This window comes from Diceros bicornis, chromosome 14, assembly GCF_020826845.1.
Source record: "Diceros bicornis minor isolate mBicDic1 chromosome 14, mDicBic1.mat.cur, whole genome shotgun sequence".
In the NCBI taxonomy this organism is placed as follows: Eukaryota; Metazoa; Chordata; class Mammalia; order Perissodactyla; family Rhinocerotidae; genus Diceros; species Diceros bicornis.
The window spans coordinates 30344045-30366225 of NC_080753.1; the positions used below are offsets into that span (position 1 = coordinate 30344045).

General features: G+C 51.7%; 2 protein-coding genes across 5 annotated transcripts; one reads left to right on the plus strand and one right to left on the minus strand.

The window, feature by feature from the left end:
- Window positions 1–8961: 8961 nt before the first annotated feature.
- Window positions 8962–11624, plus strand: SMIM29 (small integral membrane protein 29). 2 transcript variants are annotated; one of them, XM_058554584.1, is made up of 5 exons: window positions 8962–9025; window positions 10100–10223; window positions 10479–10504; window positions 10840–10945; window positions 11154–11624. In XM_058554584.1, exons 2-5 carry the CDS (start codon window positions 10173–10175, stop codon window positions 11217–11219), a joined length of 249 nt encoding a protein of 82 aa, XP_058410567.1. In that variant the 5' UTR covers window positions 8962–9025; window positions 10100–10172; the 3' UTR covers window positions 11220–11624. The 2 variants fall into 2 exon arrangements, with proteins under 2 accessions (XP_058410567.1, XP_058410566.1); XM_058554583.1 differs by having other exon boundaries at window positions 8963–9025; window positions 10100–10283.
- Window positions 11625–11813: 189 nt separating this feature from the next.
- HMGA1 (high mobility group AT-hook 1) lies at window positions 11814–21476 on the minus strand. 3 transcript variants are annotated; one of them, XM_058554575.1, is made up of 6 exons: window positions 21377–21476; window positions 21018–21131; window positions 17590–17735; window positions 15302–15385; window positions 14562–14612; window positions 13038–13178 (listed from the first exon to the last, which is right to left on the minus strand). In XM_058554575.1, the coding sequence occupies exons 3-6, from the start codon at window positions 17689–17691 to the stop codon at window positions 13125–13127; spliced, it is 291 nt and encodes a 96-aa protein (XP_058410558.1). In that variant the 5' UTR covers window positions 17692–17735; window positions 21018–21131; window positions 21377–21476; the 3' UTR covers window positions 13038–13124. The 3 variants fall into 3 exon arrangements, with proteins under 3 accessions (XP_058410556.1, XP_058410558.1, XP_058410557.1); XM_058554574.1 differs by having other exon boundaries at window positions 17557–17735; window positions 21377–21475; XM_058554573.1 differs by lacking the exon at window positions 21377–21476 and having other exon boundaries at window positions 11814–13175; window positions 14558–14612; window positions 17557–17735.
- Between the last annotated feature and the right edge of the window lie 705 nt (window positions 21477–22181).

Consider the following 22181-nt stretch of genomic DNA (forward strand, 5'->3'; position numbering starts at 1 on the left):
GCCTCTTCTCTCTATTTTTTTAGTCAATCTAACTAAAGTTTTGTCAATGTTGTTAGCTTTTCAAAGAACCAACTTTTGGTTTCGTTGATTCTACTGGGTTTTTTAAATTATTATTATTCTCTATTTCATTTATCTTGCTCTAATCTTTTTATTTCCTTCCTTTCTGCTGGCTTTAGGTTTAGTTTGCTCTTCTTTTTCTAGTTCCTTAAGGTGTAAAGTTAGGTTGTTCATTTGAGATCTTCTATTTTAATGTAGGCATTTACAGTTATAAATTTCCTTCTGAGTACTGCTTTTACTATATCCTATAAATTTTGCTATGTCTTCATTTGTCTCAAAATATTTTCTAATTTCCCTAGTGATTTCTTCTTTGACCCATTGGTTTTTTAAGAGAGTGTTGTTTACTTTCTGCATATTTGCTAATTTTCCTTCTGTTATTGATTTCTAGCTTCATTCCATTGTGGTCAGAGAAGATACTTTGTATGATTTCAATCCTTTTAAAATTTATGGAGAATTCTTTTATGACCTAACATCTGTATTAATAAGAGATATCGACCTGTAGTTTTCTTTTCTTTTGTATCTTTGGCTTTGGTATCAGGGCAGTACTGAGTAAGGATGAGTTAGGTAGTGTTCCTTCCTCTTCAATTTTTTGGACGAGTTTGAGAAGGATCGGTGTTAATTCTCCTTTAGATGTTTGGTAGAATTCACCAGTGAAGCCTTCTAGTCCTGGGCTTTTCTTTGTTGGGAGGTTTTTTAATGTATTAAGATTTGTTTTGTGGCCTAACATATGGTCTATCCTGTAGAATGTTCCATGTGTACTTAAGAACAATGTATATTCTGTTGTTGGGAGGAATGTTCTGTATGTCTGTTAGGTATAGTTGGTTTATAATATTTTTCAAGTACTCTATTTCCTTATTGCTCTTCTGTATAGGATATTCTATCCATTATTGAAAGTAGGGTATTAAAGTCTCAAACTGTTATTGTAGAACTGTCTATTTCTCCCTTCAATTCTGTCAATGTCAGCTTCACATATTTTGGTACTCTGTTGTCGGTGCATATATACTTGTTATAGCTTCTTTGTGAATTAACCCTTTTATCAATATAAAATGTCATTCTATATCTCTTGTAACAGTTTTTGACTTAAAATCTATTTTGTCTGATATTAATATAGCCACCCTGGCTCTCTTTTAGTTACTCTTTGCATGGAATATCTTTTTCCATCCTTTCACTTTCAACTTATTTGTGTCTTTGGGTCTAAAGTGAGTCTCTGGCAAGCAGCATATATTTGGATTTTTTTTTTTAATTTTTAACCATTTTTAAGTGTACAGTTCAGTGGCATTAACTACACTGTTGTCCAACCATCACCACCTTCCATCTGCAGAACTTTTTTCATTTTCCCAAACTGAAACTCCATACCCATTAAACAATAACTCCTCATTCCTCCCCATCCCCCAGCCCCTGGCAACCATCATTCAACTTTCTGTCTCTATGAATTTGACTACTCTAGATACCTCATATAAATGACATCATACAGTATTTGTCCTTTTGTGACTGGTTGGTTTACAGGCATACTGAGGAGATATTGCAGATTCGGTTCCAGACCACTGCAATAAAGCAAATATTGCAATAAAGCAAGTCACACAAATTTTTTGGTTTCCCAGCGCATATAAAAGTTATGTTTATGTGTACAGTGACAGATGGCAATTAGTCTTTGGATGGTGAACACGATGTAGTCTACACAGAAATTGAAAGATAGGGATGTACATCTAAAATTTATATAATGTTATAAACCAATGTTGCCTCAAAAAAAAGTTATGTTTACACTATATTGTAGTCTGTTAAGCGTACAATAGCATTATGTCTAAAAAAAACAATGTACATACCTTAATTAAAAAATACTTTATGCTAAAAAATGCTAACCATCCTCTGAGCCATCAGCAAGTTGTAATCTTTTTGCTGGTGGAGGGTCTTGTAAGAAATGCAATTATCTGCAAAGTGCAATAAAACGAGGCATGCCTGTATTTCACTTAGCATATGTTTTCAAGGTTCATCCATGTTGTAGATGTGTCAAAATTTCATTCCTTTTAAGGCTGAATAATATTCCATTGTATGTATCTAGCATATTTTGTTTATCCATTTATTTGTTGATAGCCACCTGGGTTGCTTTCACTTTTTGGCTATTGTGAATAATGCTGCTATGAACATGAGTGTACAAATATTTGTCCGAATCACTGCTTTCAATTCTTTTGGGTATATACCCAGAAGTGGAATTGCTGGGTCATATGGTAATTCTATTTTTAATTTTTTTGGGGAACCACCATATTGTTTTCTATAGTAACTGTACCATTTTATATTCCCACCAGCAGTATATAAGAATTCCAGTTTCTCTATATTCTCACCAACATTTGTTATTTTCTGTTTTATTTTAAATAGTAGCCATCCTAATGTGGGCAAAGTGGTATCTCATTATGGTTTTGATTTGCATTTCCCTAACAATTAGTGATGTTGAGCATCTTTTCATGTACTTATTGGCCTTTTGTATATCTTTGGAGAAGTTAGATCATTTTTAAAGCCATTCTGCCAGTCTGCCTTGTTGTGCGTGTGGTAAAATATACATAAAATTTACCATTTTAACCATTTTTAAATATACAATTCTGTGGCATTAAGTACATTCATAATGTTGTGCAACCATCATCAATCTCTGTCTTTTAATTGGCGAGTTTAATCCATTTACATTTAAAGTGATTACTGATATTGAAGAACTTCTGCCTTAGTGTTCTTTCCTCTCTGTCATATCTTTTTTGTTCGTCAGTCCTTCCAATACTGCCTTCTTCTGTGTTTGATTTTTTTCCTAGTGTACCATTTTGATTTCCTCTTCATCCCCTTTTCTGTATATTTCCTAGTTGTTTTCTTAATAGTTACTACGGGAATTACAGTTAACATCCTAAGATACAGCACATTTAGCATCAGAAACCATGGAGGCCAGAAATAAGTAGCATGATATATTTAAAGTACTGGTGGGGGAAAAAATTGTCAACCAAGAATTCTATATCCAGAAAAACTGTCCTTCAAAATGAAGGAGAAGTTAACATATTCCCAGACAAACAAAACCTAATGGAATTTGTTGCTAGTAGACTTGCCCTACAAGAAATGCTAAAAGGAGTCCTTCAGATTGAGACAAAAAGGCACTGGATAATAACTCAAAGCCATATAAAGAAATAAAGATCACTGGTAAAAGTAACTACAGGGTAAATATAAAAGCTAGTATTATTGTATTTTGGTATGTAACTCTTCTTTTTTGTTTCTTATATGATTTAAAAGACAGATGCAGGGGCCGGCCCCATGGTGTAGCGGTTCAGTACGTGTGCTCCACTGCTGGCAGCCCGGGTTTGGATCCCAGGCGCCCACCAAGGCACCGCTCGTCAAGCCATGCTGTGGTGGTGTCCCATATAAAGCGGAGGAAGATGGGCACAGATGTTAGCCCAGGGTCAGTCTTCCTCGGCAAAAAGAGGAGGATTGGCATGGATGTTAGCTCAGGGCTGATCTTCCTCACACACACACACAAAAAAAGACAGATGCATAAAACTAATTATAAATCTATGTTAACATGCGCACAATGTATAAAGATGAATTTGTAATAACAACAACATAAAGGGGGGGTATGAAATTGGATAGGAGGAATTAATGTATGCTATTGAAGCTAAGATGGTATCAGTTCAGCTTAGATTGTTATAAATTTATCTATTTCTTCTTAAGTACACTTTGGTAATTTGTGTCTTTCCGTGTATTCTCCATTTCAACTAAGCTGTTGGATTGGCAAAAAGTTGTTCCTAATAGTTCCTTCTTCTTTTTTTTTATCTGCAGAATCGGTTGTGATGTTACTGCCCTCATTCCTGATATTGGTGATTTGTATTTTCTCTCTTTTTTCCTCATCAGACTGGCTAGAGGTTTATCAATTTTGTTGATCTTCTTAAGAATCAACTTTTGGTTTCATTGATTTTCTCTGTTTTTCTGTTTTCTATTTCATGGATTTCTGCATTGATCTTTCTTTTCTTATGCATATTTTGGTTTCAGGTGGAAGCTGAGGTCATTGACATGAGTGTTTTTTTATAATAGGCATTTAGTGCTATAAACTTCTCTGTTTTAGAGGTGTCCCACAAATTCTGATATGTTGTATTTTCATTTTTGTTCAGTTCAAAATATTTTCTAATTATTTGATCCAGAGGTTTGTTACTCAGTTTCCAAATATTTGGGGATTTTCCAAGGGTCTTTCTATTATTGATTTCTAATATAATCCCATTGTGATCAGAGAATGTACTTTGTATGACTTGAATTATTTTTAATTTATTGAAACTTGTTTTATGGCCCAGAATCTGATCTGTCTTGATAAATGTTCTGTGTGCACTTGAGAATATTTATTCTGCTATTGTTAGGTGGGATAGTCTATAAATGTCAATCAGGTCAAGTTGGTTGATAGTGTTGTTCAAATCGACTATATCCTGCCTGAGTATTTGTCTACTTGTTTTATCAATTACTAAGAGAGTAGTATTGAAATCTCTGACTAAAATTGTGATTGTTTTTCCATACAGTTCTATCAGTGTTTATTTCATATATTTGAAGCTCTCTTATTGGGCACAAGAACATTTAGGATTGTTATGTCCTCGATTAATTAACCCCTTTGTCATTATGAACTGACCTTCTTTATCCCTGGTAATATTCTCTGCTCTGAAATCAACTTTGTCTGATGTTATTATAGCCCTCCCAGTTTTCTTTTGGCTAGCACAAGCATGGTGTATCTTTTTCCATCTTTTTGCTTTTACCCTAATTGAGCCTTTATATTCAAAGTACACTTGTTGTGGGTCTTGCTTTTTTATCCATTCTGACAATCTCTGCCTTTTAATTGGGTTGTTTAGCCCACTTACCTTTAATGTGATTATCGGTATAGTTGGGTTGCAGTTTATCATCCTATTTGTTTTTTAGTTGTCTCATCTGTTCTTGGCTCCCCTTTTCCTTTTTTCTGCCTTCTTCTGGATTACTTGAGTATGTTTTATTCCATTTTATCTCTTTTGGCTTATTAGCTATAACTCTGTTATTTTATTAGTTGCTTTAGGGTTTATAGTATACATCTTTAACTTACCACAGTCCACCTTTAAGAGATATTATACAACTTCATGTATATCTGAACCTTACAATAATATATTTCCATTTCTTGTACAGCTGTTATGCTACTGATATAACGTATTTTACTTTTACATATGTTAACTTGAATTGTTTGAAAGTTGAAACTTGTTTTATGGCCCAGAATATGGTCTATCTTGGTAAATGTTCTGGGTGCACAAACACCACAATACTTATTCTTTTTAACAGTTACCTTTTTAAAAGATTTAAGTAATAAGAAAAGAAATTATATGTTTACTCATGTAGTTACCATTGCCATAGCTCTTCATTCCTGTGGGTAGGTCTATATTTTTATTTAGTACCATTTTATTTTTGTCTGAAGAACTTCCTTTAACATATCTTATAGTGCAGGTCTACTAGTGATGAATTCTTTCAGTTTTTGTATATCTAAAGTTGTCTTTATTTCATCTTTGTTTTTGAAAGATATTTTTGCCTAATATTCTAGATTGGGAGCTTTTTTCTTTCAATACTTTAAAAATATTGCTTCACTGTCTTCTCACTTGGATTGTTTTGGGTGAAAATCTGATGTCATTCTTTTTTTTTTTTTTTTTAAAGATTTATTTATTTATTTTCCCCCCAAAGCCCCAGTAGATAGTTGTATGTCATAGTTGCACAGCCTTCTAGTTGCTGTATGTGGGACACGGCCTCAGCGTGGCCGGAGAAGCGGTGCGTCGGTGTGCGCCCGGGATCCGAACCCGGGCCGCCAGCATCAGAGAGCACGCACTTAACCGCTAAGCCACAGGGCCGGCCCCTGATGTCATTCTTAACTTTGTTCCTCTGGGCATAACATTTTTTAAGATTTTTGCTTTATCACTAATTTTGAGCAATTTGCTTATGATGTGCCTTGGTATAGTTTTCTTCATGTTTCTTGTGCTTGGGGTTTGTTGTGCTTTCTGGATCTCTGGGTTTATAGTCTTCATTAAGTTTGGAAAGTGTTTGGCCATTATTTCTTCAAATATTTTTGTCCCCTCTTTCTCTCCTGTGCTTCTGGGCCTCTAATGACCCATATATTAGGCTGCTTGAAATTGTCCTACAGCTCACCGACGCTCTTTTAATTTTAATTTTTCTGGATTCTTTTTTCTCTCTGTGTTTCATTTTGGATAGTTTCTATTGCTACACCTTCACATTCACTTATCTTTTCTTCTACAATATCTGATCTGCCATTAATCTCATCCAGTATATTTTTCATCTCAGACATTATAGTAGTTTTCATCTGTAGAAATTCAGCTTAGGTCTTTTTTATATCTTATCTCTGCTTAACTTTTTGAGCATACGGAATACAGTTATAATAACTGTTTTAATGTCCTCCTTAGGTCTAACATCTGTGTCAGTTTTGGGTCAGTGTCTATTGATTGAATATTCTCCTCATTAAAGATTGTGTTTTCATGCCTCTTTGCGTCCCTGAGTATTTCTTATAGATCCATTTTTTAATGGATGCCACACATTATGAATGTTACCTTGTTGGGGGCTAGATATTTTTGCATTCCTATAAATCTTCTTGAGCTTTGTTCGGGAATGAATTTACATTACTCATCAACAATTTGATCTTTTCAGGTCTTTCTTTTATGATCTGTTAGGTGGGTCTGGAGCAGGGGGACACAAGGATGAGTGAGGCATTAATGGAAGTGGATACATAAGCCCAGGCACTAACCATGGCAGTGTAGATAAAGAGAGTCAAAACTTGATTAGGGTGGCACTGAGCAACCTCAGCACTGCCCTATCCCTCCCCTTCCTGAGGTGGCAGCTGCATGAAGAGGACAGGGAGGGCTGGAGTGTTCCCCGGCTGGGCCTGGGGGTACCCTCCTCATGGGATCTGAGGCCTCGTCATAGGAACAAACCAGGCCTCAAATGCAACCCTGAAGTAGCTGCCAGCACAGAGCTGTCCAGGAAGAGAGCTGTCATCCCATTCTGCCTTACCCTTCCTGATCACACCAAGGGCCTTGGGAAGTCATCACACTGCTCAGGGCCTCAACTTGCTCATTTGTAAATTGGCGTCACCCTACCTGCCCTGCCTAGCTCAGAATGGTGTTCTGTCCTAGGAGTAAAGGAAGTAAAAACATGCTGAGTCTCTGACACTGAGTCCTCAGCCCTTTCCATACACCGGCCTAGCCAATGTGACCACTAGGCCTGCTCCTAGAGGGCCCTCAAGATATATGGTCGGAAACCCTGAGGATAGGGACAAAGCGTGTGTGTGGGCGGCCAAGGAAGCCTGGGTTCTAAAAGCTATCCTTCATCCCCACTTCCTTGCAAGGTGAGGCATACCCTGCCAGGAGAGATGGCCTCCTCCCTCTGCCCTCAGCTCTGACAGAAGCTTGGGATGGGTGGTCTCCCTACTCTCCAGACTTAAAAGTCTTAGAACACCAGGAAATCTACCTTGGAGCCTCCAGACTCAGGTGTTTCTCTCATTCCTTTCCCTTTATCACTGATTCCCCACCACAGTCAGATGGGTGGTGTCTAGAGGCAAGAGGGCAGAGTTCCCACCTGCCCACTGCTTCCCAGTTGGGTCATCTCTGCACCAGACCTGCCCTCATCCAGCCTTCTCTGGACGGGCCTGAGGAAACTGAGGCCAGACCAGACCAAGTGGCTCAACCATGTCCATGCCATTGGCTGCCTCTGGCAAGAACAGGGTGACCCAGGCCATCCTGGGTATCTCCAGAAGCATCTGAAGACCCAGGAGGGCCTCTGTCTGGTTCAGCTGCCACAACCTTTATGTTCTTCACTGGCTTCCATCAACGGCCAGACTGGAGTTTTCCCAATTGTGTGTGATTTGGGGGGGTAGAGGAGGGTGTGGTTCAAAACTATGCACATGTATGTACACACACACATATTTGAGGTAACTGTAGATTCACATGCAGTTATAAGACTAGAGATCCCTTACAGACTTTGCCTAACTTTCCCCAATGCTAACTTTTGCGAAACTATAGTAAAATATCATAACCAGGATACTGACACTGGTAAAATCCACCATTCTTATTCAGATTTCTCCAGTTGTGTGACATTTTAATTATCAATCCACGAAAGTTTCGACCCAAGCTTACCTACTTAGCAAGTTACCTGTGACCCAGGGGGACTTCACCTCACTGCTCCATCAGTGCCCCGGAAAACCGGAAAGAGGTTAACGGGGAATTGAACATTCAGGGCATGCAATGTGCTAGGCTCCTTACCCACGTCATGGTTTAATCCTCACAGCGGCCTGTTTTACAGAGGCGCAGAGAGGGCGGGCGGGTGGCCCCAGGTCCAGTGGCTGGGCAGGAGCTAACCCAGGCCTGCCTACTCTGCCCTCTGAGCCCAGAGGGCCAGGCCGTGCGCTGGGAGGCTTGGAGGCGCCACAAACACTAACGCAGGCCTTGAGGGTCCCAGGCAGGGTCCTGCGGTGAAGCGACGCGCCGCCAGTCGTCGCACGCCCGGCTAAACGTTAGACCGTGGCTTGGCCCTACACGGGGGCTCCAACCTGACGGCTGAGACAGGCGGACGCCGAACCTCTCCCTGGAATCCGAGCTCCCAGCGCGGCGCTCGGCGGGGGTCCGCCCCGGGGGACGCCGGGAAACCGCGCGCGCCCCGCCCCTCCCTGCGCGCTCCTCCCCCCGCTGCGCAGCCCTCGGCTGCCCCCTGCCGCCGTGGGGTGGACCCTGCAACCCGGGCCGTCCCCGCCTTCGCACCGCCGGTCCCCCGCCTCCGGATTGGCCGCTCCAGAAGTCTCCGGGCCGTCCGCCTTCCGCCACCGGATTGGTTGCACCCCTGCGCTGAAGCCCCGCCCATTTCCCCGGGTCCTTTGATCACGCGCCTGCCGGCTCTTCCGGGGCCCGGGAGCCAACCGAGGGCGTTACTGTCCGGGCTGCGGCGGCGGGAGGTAAGGCATGGCCGGGTTGGATGGGCTGCAGAGCGGCGGCACGGGTCCACGCCTCGGGGTGCCGGGATTCCAGGATGCCTAGGCCCCTGTGCGCTCCCCACAAATACCCCTCCCTCGGCTTGAGCCTCCCAGCGCTCAGGAACCACCTCCCGCTTGCCTTTGCTGGTCCGCATCCTAGGAGCGGCCTGACACCCTCCCCACCTCGTCATGTCCCGTCGACCATGGGACAGTGTGCATGCGACTGGGCAAGCCTGGTGCCCCCACGGACATCGGGACAGGTAGCTCATACCTTGCCCTCCGATGGAAACCCGGGCGAACCGGAGTCAGGGACCTTGGGGCATCTGCGTGCAGCCGCCCACGGACAGTCTCCTTGCGTCTGTCGATGGGAGCTGACCCTCTCCACCTCTGCCTGTCAGCGCAGACCAGGAGGGGAGGGACCTGGGCGGAGCCCCGGGTGGGGACCAGAAGGAGGTGACATCACCTCGCAGATACAATCCAGCCCTGCCCACCCTGGCACATGAGACCGATAGGGTAGAGAGTGTCTAGGCTGTATGTCTGGGGTGACACCAGGGACAAGGAGGGCACAGGGCCTATAGCCTGAAGTGTGGAGATTGGACGAGACTGAGGTGGACTCCTTCCAGTGCTCCTAGGCTCTCCCTAGGCCACGGTGCAGGACCCTTGTATTTTCACCTTATCTGCCCATTTGCTCCACTGGATAGGTGCTGGCAGCCCAGCGCTCCAGGAGGTCGGGTCAGGAGCTGGGAACCCGTATCTAACCTTTCCCCAGGAGCTGAGATCTGCAAATGTTTGGCCAGCACCTGAGCTAGGCTCCACCCTGATTTGGGGATAGGAGCTGGGCAGGACTCAGGCCTTGGGTCTGGGCCACCCCTTGGTGCCCTTTACACCCAGGATTTGCTGAGAGTCATTGGAGGGTTAAACCCAGCAAGGGTTGACCTGGAGGACCCCTTGTCCCAGTGCCTGACCTAAGTTTTTATGTGTTGCCAGCTCTTGGGGAGGCATGGAGCCTGGACACCACGCTAGGTGAAATTGATAACCACCCTTCCTCCTCCCCAGGGAGCCCAGTGGAGGCGCCCTCCCGAGGCACCACTGCCCATGCTGACTACCCAGCCCTCCGGCTGCCGATGTCATGAGTAACACCACAGTGCCCAATGCCCCCCAGGCCAACAGCGACTCCATGGTGGGCTATGTGCTGGGGCCTTTCTTCCTCATCACCTTGGTCGGGGTGGTGGTGGCTGTGGTAAGGAGCCCCCACATTACACACACATACACCCACACCTTTGCTAAGGCGGGGCTGGGTGGGCCTGGTGCAGCCTGCACACAGTATCTCAGCTGTCCTGCTATTAACAGGAGTAGAGGGTGTGGAGGTGGGTCCCTCTCGCTTGTGGGCCATCCTGGGCTCAGCAGCCTCCACAGTGCTGTCTCTCTATTACAGGTAATGTATGTCCAGAAGAAAAAGCGGTGAGTGTCCCTGCCCCCACTGCTACCGCCCCTGTATCATGCTTAGATTTCTTCCCATAGGATCCGAGTCCTTTGCATACATGTAAGATGCCCCTCAGCCATCCTGATACAAGCCTGAAATTCCCTAAACCCCAGTTAGGTGTTCCTGCCCAGACTCGGCTTACCCACTGGGGAGAGGCCCCTTGGAGAATGGGGCATGTAGTCTTAGAGCCCTGTGGTGTCTCAAGAGGCACCCACTGGACGTGCCTTTGCGTGGGGTGATGGAGACAGGGCAGTCAGGTGTTTGAAGAAGGGAGTGGGCTACCCCGGGCTGAGCCCTCTCCCCTGCTTCCCAGGGTGGACCGGCTTCGCCATCACCTCCTCCCCATGTACAGCTATGACCCTGCTGAGGAACTGCATGAGGCTGAGCAGGAGCTCCTCTCGGACGTGGGAGACCCCAAGGTGAGCACACCAGGGGCAGGGAGAATCAGCAGAGGTGGGTCTGCTCTGTTCTCACCCATCCTCATCCCTGGAACCAGAGCCTGGTTCTAGGAGGCCCTAGCCCTCCCCTAGCCATGGGCCATGGCTAGTGGGCTGCCTCCTCCAAGGCTGTGCTGTGGACTCCCAGGGGCCAGAGCCCAGCCCTGTGGCATGATCTCCTCCCCTACAGGTGGTACATGGCTGGCAGAGTGGCTACCAGCACAAGCGGATGCCCTTGCTGGATGTCAAGACATGACCTGACCTTCAGAACCGTGGGGTCTTGGAGTGTCCAGAGCCCTGTGGTCTGCTGCCTCCCCTCCCACTTGCACTCACCCAGCTCCCCCTGCTGGGTACTGGGTCTCCAGTCCTTCCCCAGCAGCACCCATTTCCTAAGCCCCTGCATAGCAGCCTGCCCCCACCATCACCTCACTCCCCGCTAGGCCTTCAGTCCTTTGTGGGCTGAGCCTACCACCCGCTCCAAGGCGCTAATGGGAACTTTTTCCTTTTGGGGTGGAAGGGTGGCTGGGAAACAGCTCTGCCCTCTCCATGGGCACCTTTCTCTAGCCCTCCCCAATTTGGCTTTGGCGTTGTTTCCATGATGACAGGGCCTGATGTATAGTATTCCGTATATATATTTTGTAAATAAAATGTTTTGTGGCTAGGGGTGTAGCTGATCTCCTCTAGAGGGGCTGAATTTGCCTTCCCTGGAGCGGATTCCAGTGCTTTCTCCTTCCCCACCCCAGCCTGAAGGAAGAGCTGGGCACAGCACCTCCAGAGCCACCCCCCACCCACTAGATCCCTGGTTCCCACCCTTACCTACCCCAGGCACCCACCACAGAAAAGACTCCAGTCCAGAAAAGGATATTTTTTTATTCAAGTAACTGCAAATAGGAAACCAGAGGGGGGCCCCAGGCTGGGACAGATGATGGCTGCCTCCTCCCTGACAGAGCAGGGGGGAGGTGGCCCCCACACCCTCACAGTCAGCACGCTGCCACAGCATCCTAGGGGCAGGGCCCCACCTTCCCTGGGACTAGGGTAGTCGTAACCCAGCCTGCTTTGCCCAGGCCCCTTCCCCTCAGAGCATCTTGGAGGAGGGGAATGTGGGCAGAACAGGAGGAGGCAATGAGGATGAACATTTGGCGCTGGTAGCAGCAGCAATGACGGATGTCTAAGATAAAACATTGAACAAAAAAACAACACAACTGTCCAGAGGTAGTTTGTGAACAGAGGAAAGATGGAACCAGAACCTTGGGGGGTGGGGAGGAGCAGAAGGGTGGGAGTGGGCAAGGCTAGCTCCTTGTTATTAGCGCCCCATGTGAGGAAAGGGGAAACTGAGGCCTAGAGTGGAAGCAGATAGGGTTGGGAGTGGCTCCAGCCCACCTTAGGTGGCTGCCACAGGGGACCTGGGCTGCTTGGACCTCACCTGAATAGGGGACTCCATTTCCATCACTGCAATAGACTCCAGGGTGAGGGGAAGGTGGGCTGGAGCCTGTTTAGAGGGGATAGGGGGCTCAAACCCCTCCTGCCTTCCTTCCTGCCTTCCTGTGCCCTAAAGGGGGCTGTCCAACCTAGTGCAGGCACTAGGCAAGATGGGGAAGGAAGAAAGGTGGGTGTGAGCCGCCCTTGGCGAGACACAGGTTGGTTGGGGACATGTTGGGGCCAAGCACCCCTCTCCATAGGCCACACCTGCTGCTGCCAGTACAGTGGAGTGGGGCATGTCAGAATGAGATGGGGCTTGGGCCCCTTTTAAGGCCAGGGGAGCCCTCCCAGGCCCCTTAATGGGAAGCCAGAGGGAAGAGTGGGGGAGCAGAAGGGACCCCCCCAAACCAAAAGCTGAATCGGCAATGTCCCCATGGCTGAGGGAGTGGGGACACAGCAGGTGCAGGGTGCAGCTAAGTGGGAAGTCAGCTTTGTCCAGGAGGGCAAGTGTGTGCGCGTGGGTGACGGGTCGCTGGGAACTGAGACCAGAGGAAAACTGCTCCCCACTCGGGCCACAGGGGCCCCGCAGCGGCTGGTGTGCTGTGTAGTGTGGTGGTGAGGGCGCAGGTGGGTGGTGATGCGTGGGCCTGGGGAAAGGGGCAGGGGCATTGGGAACGGAGCGGAGCTGTCCAGTCCCAGAAGGAAACTGCTCCTCGGTGAGGGAGCAGGCGGCACGGCGCGGTCACTGCTCTTCCTCTGAGGACTCCTGCGAGATGCCCTCTTCTTCCTCTTTCTCCTGAGAGGTGGGCAGGGCCATCAGCAGGAGTGCCAGGCCGGCCTCCCTCCTCCTCCACCCAGAGTCAGGGGGAGGGGGCACAGGCCAGGCTCGCCCCCACCCCTCCCTGCACTCCCTGGCTCTCCAGAAGGGGGATGAGTCAGGGCTGAGTGTGTGGGTGACTCAGCAACCTCCACGGCCCAGTTTCATTCATAAAAAAGGAAGAATTTAAAGGGAGGGAAAAAAACCACACACATGCTGCTCTCACACGGAGCCAGGCCCCCTTGGCCCCTGGTCCCATGGTGGGGGGGACAGGCAGAACTCGGTGCAGCCCTGAGCTCGAGGAAGTGAGGAGGTGACTGGCTCTCCCGGGAGGGCAGGAGGAGGCCAGGAGAGGAAATGGGAAGGGAAGGGTGGCTGGAGGGTGCATGAGCCCTGCCTGGTGGCTGCAGGGGAACCAAGTGGCCTTGCCCGCAGGGGCAGCTCTTGGGCTGTGGCGCGGCCACGGCCGCAGGCTGACCCCAGGCCAGGGTGGGGAGGAAGGGGAAGTGTGTGCCGCCGGGGCTCACTCACTGGGCGGGAATGTCGGGACACCACACGGGCCTGCGGCCCCCGTGCCAGGCACAAACTCCAAAACAACTTGTTTCCTGTTACTCACTCCTGGGGCCCAGCCAGCACCCCCTAACCCCCCTCACCCCTGTGGTGGCTCAGCTCGAGGAATGAACCCCTCAGGGAGTTCAGGGAGCCCCAAATGCAGTGTGCACCCCCTAGAGGCCGTCTCCTGACTCAGCCCGCCTACTTCCACTATCAGCTACTTGGGCCCAGAAATGGTGGTGCCTCCCTGTGGGGCGGGGCCCCCACTCGGGAGGGCACCTCAACTCCCACTGGGCGCTGACTCTCAGGGCTGAGCCCCTTTGCTGCTGCTTCCTCCTCCCCAGCATCATGGTCAGGACAAACCTCACCCCTTCCCCATATGGCCTCCTCTCATTCCTATAATGGGGGGCAGACTAGACGACCTCCAGGTTCCCCCCAGAAGTTCTGAGTCTGTTCTAGAAGCAGAGGAAGGAGAGGTAGGGACCCTCCACACACACACACACACACACACACACACACACACACACACACACACACACACACACACACACACACACTAGCGCAGGGCAGGGGGTCTGGTCTGGTTTGTACCAGGTACAAACCCCTTACTTCTCAGGGACACAGCCCTTTAAAAGCCCGGGGCTGGATGCCAGGAGCCCTTCCTGGCCTGGGTAAAATGCGATGTGCGCCATTCCTGGCCCTGCAGGTCAGGGAGAGCAGTCTTTCCATGGCGGGCCCGTGGGATCTGGCATCACCCATTCTTAACACCCTCCCCAGGAGAGCCAAGCCGCCACCGCCCCTTCAACCTACCAGTTTTTTGGGTCTGCCCCTTGGTTTCCTCCCTGGAGTTGTGGTGGTTTTCTAGATGGTCAGAGAAAAGATCCACTAAGTCAAAAATGTCCCTCACAGTGCTCAACATGTCCCAGCAACCAGTGCCCTGGATGGCGAGGAGACCAGGGAAGGGCAGAACTACCTACCTCCGCTCAGGGCAGCCCAGGACTCTCACCCAGCAGGCCCACCCGAGTCCAGCTGGTGATGACTGGCCAGCCACACTGCGCTCCCCCCAACATACACACGCCCCCCACTCCCTCCTCCACCCATGACTCAGAGGATATGAGTCGTATCTTAGAAAAAAATAAAATAAAAAACAAAACAACTTCTCTGAAAGGCTGATGCCACTGTGAATCTGGCCCTCCCTGCTTATCCCCACTCTCTCAGGATCCAGCGGACCCCGAGATAGAACATTCTTAGCCCAGGGGCTGGTGGAGCTGCCCCTTCACTCTTCTTAACTCGCCTTTCTCCAGATCAGGAAAGCTGCAAGACTTCTGACTTGATATCCCCATTGTCCTGGGCAGGACAAAGGCCCCAGAAGTGAGGCCTCAGTCATCACCCTGCTTTCCCCAATTAGCAAAGACCCATCACCACCAGTGTGGCAGGGAGCGGGGTGCAGCAGGACGAGCCAGCCCCTTCTCAGACCTGCCCACGCTGTAGCCATGCAGAGGGTCCTCCTCCCTCTCGTTCACCAGGAGTGGCCCCACCTCAAGCCTCACCCGGGTCTTGGCAGCACCCTTGTTTTTGCTCCCCTTTGGTCGGCCCCGAGGTCTCTTAGGTGTTGGCACTTCGCTGGGCTCCTTCTGCAAAGACAGATAGGGCAGTCAGGGACACAGATGCCACCTGTCCCACCCAGTTTAGAAGACAGCTCTCTGCCCCACCCCAGCAGGGTTAAATCAAGGCATCACCCCATCTCAGGAATCCATAGGAACCACAGTGAGCAACCCGGTGGATTCAAGTTCTCAGTCTGACCATCCTTTTTTTTTTAATGTAATTTTTTTTTTGAGGAAGATTGGCCCTGAGCTAACATCTGTTGCCAATCTTCCTTCTTTTTTTGCCTTTTTTCTCCCCAAAGCCCCAGTAGATAGTTCTATGTCATAGTTGTATATCCTTCTAGTTGCTGTATGTGGGACGCCACCTCAGCATAGCTTGACGAGCAGTGTGCAGGTCCACGCCCAGGATCCAAACTGGGGAACCCCAGGACACTGAGGCAGAGCATGCAAACTTAACCACTAGGCCACCGGGCAGGCCCCTCAGTCTGACCATCTTTTGCAAAGCCCCTCCCCTTGCTTCCCGGTGATAACGAAATGACAAGAGGCCAGAAAACCCCTGGGAAAGGTGTCACAGGGGCAGAAAGACACTGTTAGGCAGCCCTTCCCATATCCCAGCTCTGCCACTGACAGCTGTAAGATCTTGGGCAATACACTTGGTGCTTGGGCCTCAGTTTCCTCATCCATAAATGACAACAAGACTTATCACACAGGGTGTCATGAAAATTAAATGAAGACTGTCCAAGTCCAGCCCTGGGCCGTGATCATTGCCCGCCCTCTCAGATGACATGTGCTGGAGACTGCAGGGGATGCAGAGGGGAAAGGATCCCCTCCCCCCTAGAGGGAGCCTCCAGCCTCTACCTACAAAGTGGACTCCCACCGGGCTGCCTCCCAGGGAGAAGGAATTATGCCTGGATCTCAGAACCCCAGAGATCCCTGCCGTTGTTACTGCTGAAATGTTAGTAAGCCCGAGACAGAATAAAAAGCTGCTACATAATGCATAGAAGCTGGGCATCAAGGCACGTCAGCTACGGTTTCCCAGGATGGCTGCCCACGGGCTGTTTATAACTGTGGTCTGGTAACCCAACACTCCTTCTCTGACACCCCCACCACCACTGACCCCAGCTAACAAACAAGTGGGGGGGCCAGGGACAATGACAAGGAAACCAAACTAAGAAGGAGATGAGTTCCCCTCACATACACTGTGGGCTCTGAAAGAGGTGGGTGAATTCCACTGCACGTGACTCTTCATGGCTCATGTCTCCCATGGAGTCAGTGCAGCCCACTGTCTCCACCTTACGGATGGGGAAGCCCAAGGCCAGATGCATCTTGCCTGACACGGAAAGGGTGAGATCGATCTCAATTCCTTTCCTCCTCTCTTGTCTTCCGCGGGAAAGGAAAGTAACCGGGATTCATCAACAGCTGCTCCTCGCCTGGGGGACAGCTGCCCCTCTGTGAGGGAATCCAAGATCTCTACCATATAACAGGTGGCCCCCACGGCCTGAACGGCCATGCTCCCTAGGGTGCGCCTCAGTGCCAGGCTGGCCATCTAACCCCATGGGACCTTAGGTGGGGACAGCACCAGGGTTCCGAGGGTCACTCTGCCACCAACTCCCCAACATTTTTGACCTCTTCGGCTTCAATTTCCTTTTACAGAACCAGGGGCAAAGCCCAGTCCAGAGCCACTCGAAGGGAAGCCCGTGAACAGGTGCTGGCCCAGGAACTTTCTGTTACTGGCCTGGGATGAGGACATACAGAAATTGACAATAAGTATTTAAACACATTTATAGTAAATTGACGGAGTACTAGTATGTCCAGTGAGTCTAATGAGGAAAAACCCCGGGCTTATGTGTATATGTATATTTCATGTCTCTATAACCCATCTTTACTGTGTTTTATAAACACACTGGTCCCTGATGGACTGGAAATAAAGGGTGGGTGGTTTACAGTGTAAGCACCAGCCTACGTGACCAAAGGGTCACTTCTGGCCTGGACTTTCTGACATGCCCCCACTTCTCTCCTGGGGTCTCAGGAGGATCTGACCAGGGTTGGCATGTGCAGGGTGCACAGGGTGTGTGATAGGGGCACACATGCATACATATAGGAATGATTCCGCACCCATCCATTCCTATTTTTACCTTCTGAGATGCCTGGCACCTCCCTAGCCCAAAGGGGTAAACCGAGGCAAAGGTTTGGACACCCACCTGACTCCCTACCAGCGCTGTCCCGGGACTCACCGGAGGCTGCTTGCGCGGCCTGCCCCGCCCTCGCTTCTCAGTGCCGTCCTTTTCCTGCTTGGAGGCCAAGGGCTGGCTGGACTTCGAGCTCGACTCGCTCATCTTCCCTTCTCTATGGAGCAGGTCGGGGAGCAATGGCTGGGATGCTAGGAGGCAGGAACAGTTGTTTTAAACAAAGCATCTTGCTTCAGCCACCCCCTACCCCTCACAGTCCTGCCTTCAAAGCACACTGCAGCAAACTGCCCATTCCCAGGAGTACCCAGGGTTCCCCCCTGCCTCAGATGGCGGAGGGTCTGCCCAGCCCCAGCATGCTGCCACAGGGTGGGGCTGGGCCGTTGGCCCTAATCAGCTCCTTATCTCCTGTGCAGAAGGGCTCTTTGTTGTCCTGCCACCCCCACAGGGCCTGGCCCAAGAGGCACAGCCGGCTCCGAGGTGGCTCTGTGGGTGAGGCCACCCTAGGCAAAGGTGTGGACGGTGGGGGGGGTGGGGGGGGTCCTCACACTGCCAGGGCCCTCTCCCTCTGGACAGCTGCCCTTTCTCTTTAAGAGAAAACCAAGCCTGGGTAGCTCAGAGGGAACAAGGGAGGAAAGGCAAGCAGAGACAAGGCGCCCTGGGCACCTGGCAGCCATGGACATCAAGCCCCAGCCCACCTCACCGACAGCCTGCCCATCTGCCCAGGCCCAGGCCCCAGGACCAGACACTACAAGGGCCAACCGTGACACACACCAATCCCACCAGTTCTTCCCTCTGCTCTCTCCTCAGGTAAAGCCTTGGGGATTCAAAGTTGGGTACAATTTGGGAGGGGGGAAGATGGTTGAATGGGGGGAGGGGGGAGGACAAGGAACCCAAAGCTGACAGGTGCGTCTCCTCTTTCCCCTCACCCCCACCCCACCCACCTGAACTCAGATGAGATCTTTCTCCTCGATGCCTGCTTACAGGAGGACCGAGGATTTCTCCAACTGAGACTGACCCTTCTAACAGACACTAGCTGGCCCCCTGGAGCCTTGGCAGGGCGGATCTGAAAAGCTTCTCAGTCCTTTTCTAGCATGTTCCCTCTTCTTAGAGGCCTCTTTGGGTTTAATCAGCACCACTAATTTTGAGTTTACCTTTAACCTCCTGCGGCAGGGAGCATCTGCACCCTGTATTTGGGAGCTTCTTTTAGAGGCTTCAGAAGGACACTGAGGGTCGCCCCACATCTGTATCCCACAGTGAGGGTCCTCCCAGTTATTATCCGCAGGTTACAGATAGAGACGCGACCTGGGAGACCTACGGCTCCACACCTCCCTGGTAACCAGTCCCTGGCTGGCCTTGGCAAAGGGTGGGCCCAAGGGGCTCCACTTCTGAAAGCCCCTCAATCTGTAAACCAGGGGTAATGGTGAGGCACCTGCCTCATTGACCTCTCCAGACAGCCGCAAGGACCAAACCAGACAACAATTAAAAATGTTTAAACGATGAGAAATCTTCACTCCAAACGAGAACTACAACATTTGAAAATGACTTTTCTTTCCTCTTTTCAGATTTTCAGACAATTTCCAACTTTAACTCAATCAGAGGAGCAAACCTTTTTGCCAACTTGTGACTCTCGGAGGGCCTGAGGCCCCCGTCCTCAAGCACCGGGATGCTCTAGACTGCAGGACTTTGTCTGGTAAACATTCTACTTTATAATATTTCAGACCTGAAGACCCTTTTAAACAGGGTGGTTGGTGATTTCTCTTGCCCCGTCAGTAGTGGCTTGGCCTGCTCTGTAATTACGGGCAATGATTAGAATCTTCTATTACACCACAGGTCCCCCTTCAAACTAAACATCAAAATTAATCAGCTAAATGAGTGCTGACTTCACAGGTCTGCCTGCGGCCCCTCACGGAGGGGTTCCAGTTGGTGGAAGCCAGCCCCTAATCCCCCGAGAGCCTGGGCCTGGCCTCCCTGGAAGCTCTTACATCATCCCCGGCTTCCACCCACCTCTCGCTGCTGGGGACCCTTTGATCCACTCCAGCACCCGGGGATCCAGGCCTCCGCGAACTGAACGAGGGCCTGAGGCCCTCTCTGGTGAGACCAACAAATGCTGGTCTCTTCCACCTGTTTCTGAACATCAGAGGCCTGGCTTGGAGAGGCCACATTTAGGGCCCAACCTCAATCCTTCAGTTTGTAATCAGCCCTTTTGGGCCTCAAGCTTGTCCCCTCCATACACCGTGCACGAAACGTGAGCTCCACAAATGCTTCGAGTATCTGCAGGAATGACCCTATGAAATTATCACGAGGTCCCCTTGTTTTCCACAAAAAAGGAGCCCAGAGAGGCCTGTTGAATTGCCCAAGGTCACACAGCAAGTTGGCGATCAGGATGAAGTAGGTTCCTGGCGACCCTTCTAGCCCGCCACTTTCCTTACCCGCCTGGAGGCTGGTTAAAGTCCCTCTCACCCCCTGCTCCAGACCCGGCCCCAGGGTGACTGTGCAAGTGTCTGTGCCCGGCCGTTGCAGGTTGGCCAGAGGGACTAGGGGCCAGAGCGCGCGGGGGGAGGGGCGCAGGACGCTCTTGCAGGCGCGGGAAACCGGTGCACCCCGACCGCATGCACCGCCACGCGGGTGCACCCGGCCCCACTTCCTGCCAGAGGGGGCACCCAAGCCCGCCTTGGGGCAGGAAACCTGGCGCCCGCGGGTGAGAGGAAGAAAGCCACCTCCCTCCGCGCCCTCCCCGCAAAATAAAGCCCCAGAGAAAAAATTGAAACGGGGAGTCAAAGGGACTAGTACCAACAGAGCCCAGCAAAGCAGAGAAACCAGTTTGTGGGGGCGGAGGGCAGGCCCGGCCCTGGGGGCTGAAGAGGCTCGGGCCGGGCCAGAGGTGGGGTCGGGGTGAAGCCCCAAACCCAGGCCGGCGATTCGGCCTTACGTGCGGAGGGGGGACCAGGAGAACTGCCAAGCAGGAGTAGAGCCGAATTGCGGGGTTCCTACCCATCCCCCTCACTTCTAGAACTTCCCCAGGCTGCGAGGGGCGCCCGGCCCCCCACTCTCCCGCGGCGCCGCAGCCCGTTCCTCTCCCCGCCCCCCACACCCAGGGCCCGGGCTCGGGCTCGGGCTCGGACGGGAGCGGCGGCCGCGCGAGGTGCACCGGGCTCCGCCGGGTGCACAACTCGCGCTCGCCGCAGCCGCGCGCCCCCTCCCCCACCGCGCGCCTTTCCCGGGTCCCCGCCCCCCGCAGGGCGCCCGCGGCGCGGGGGAAGGGGTGCGGGCGCCCTCCCCGCGCCGCCGGGCCCCGCCGCCCGCCCCCGCGCCGCGCGGCCCTCCCCCGCCGGCGGCTCGCGCAGCCCCGGCCTGGGAATAAAGCCGGAGGCGCGCGCTGCAGCCCCGGGCGCCTTGCAGGAGGGGTGGCGTGCAGGCGGGGGCGCGGGCGCCCCCCTCCGCCGCCGCCGCCGCGGGCCCCGGGGACGACTCACCGCGAGCTCGGCCGCCGGCCTGCGGTGCGCGCTCCGGGCTGCCGGGAGCGACGGTGCTGGGCGCTGAGGACCGGCCTGGCTCCGCCGCCGCCGCCGCTGGTAGCAAATGCGGATCTGAAACCGGGAGAGAAAGCAGAGGCGCTCAGAGATCGCCGCCGCCGCGTGCTCGCCGCCCAGGCCCCCGCGGGGTATTTATATGTTACATCCAGGCGGGGGGGACAAAAATATCCCCCCTCCCCCGAAGGATGGCGAGGGGCAGGAAGCTAGGCACGGCCCGTGCGCGGCCTCAATAAATAAATAATTTAATTAAATGATAGATATAAAAAAAAAAGAAGCCACCGTAGGGGCCGCGAACTCACGCCTTCTTGGAGCCGCGCCAGCGCCAGAAATAGCCCGGGCTCGGAGTCCCAATTAGAGGAGCGCAGCCCCGGCTCAGGGGAGCTTAAAAAGAGCGACCCAGGGGCAGGGGGGACGGGCCCGCCCGCGCCAGCCGTGTCACTGAGGGGGGGCGGGGCCATGCAAATGAGCCCGGGGATTTAAAAGGGCGGCCGCCCGCCAGCAGCCGCCGCCGCGCGGGTGGGTGCCGACCGCGGGGAGGGGCGCACGGGGCTCGGCGCCTGGGGGCGGGCGCGCGGGAGGCCTGGGCTGGGAATGCGAGGCACCGGCCCACTCCTCGCTGTCCCGGGCCGGAGACGTGGGAAGGTGCACAGAGGGATCACCAAGGAGCTTTTCGCGGCGGGAGGGCGTCTTGACTGCCTGGAACGGGGTCCCCGGGAGAATCACCTCTAGGGCCCTTCCGGGCGTGTGGGCCGGGCGCCCGTGGGCGCGTGGACGTGGGCGGGCGTTCGTGACCGAGGGGGTCCGCGCGGGCGGGAGGGCGTGGAGAGAAAAGCGCCTGTTGGAGAATTCCGCGGCCTACCCGCCGCCCCCTTCGCCCAGAGCCGCGGCTCGTAGATTTCCCCTGGGCGGACAGGTGTCAGCATGTGCATTTCAGTGCCAACCTGCGTGTGGCTGACTGGTGAAATACAGGTCTTGTGAAATTCAAACGTGGAACTTGGGAAGCCCAGAGTTTTAATTCATTAATGGCCGCGAGTGAACCATAATCAAGGTGCAGCCTTGAGGCGAAACAAACGATCGGTTCGCTTGCAGGTAAACCTAAGGGAA

Coding starts and splice junctions, on each gene's coding strand:
- HMGA1 (XM_058554573.1), bottom strand. CDS start 17,691: ATGAGCGAGTCGAGCTCGAAGTCCAGCCAGCCCTTGGCCTCCAAGCAG. Junction 15,386..17,556: donor CAGCGCTGGTAGGGAGTCAG/GTGGGTGTCCAA, acceptor CTGTCTTTGCAG/AAGGAGCCCAGCGAAGTGCC. Junction 14,613..15,301: donor AGGGTGCTGCCAAGACCCGG/GTGAGGCTTGAG, acceptor CTGACCATCTAG/AAAACCACCACAACTCCAGG.
- SMIM29 (XM_058554583.1), top strand. CDS start 10,173: ATGAGTAACACCACAGTGCCCAATGCCCCCCAGGCCAACAGCGACTCC. Junction 10,284..10,478: donor TCGGGGTGGTGGTGGCTGTG/GTAAGGAGCCCC, acceptor TCTCTATTACAG/GTAATGTATGTCCAGAAGAA. Junction 10,505..10,839: donor TATGTCCAGAAGAAAAAGCG/GTGAGTGTCCCT, acceptor CCTGCTTCCCAG/GGTGGACCGGCTTCGCCATC.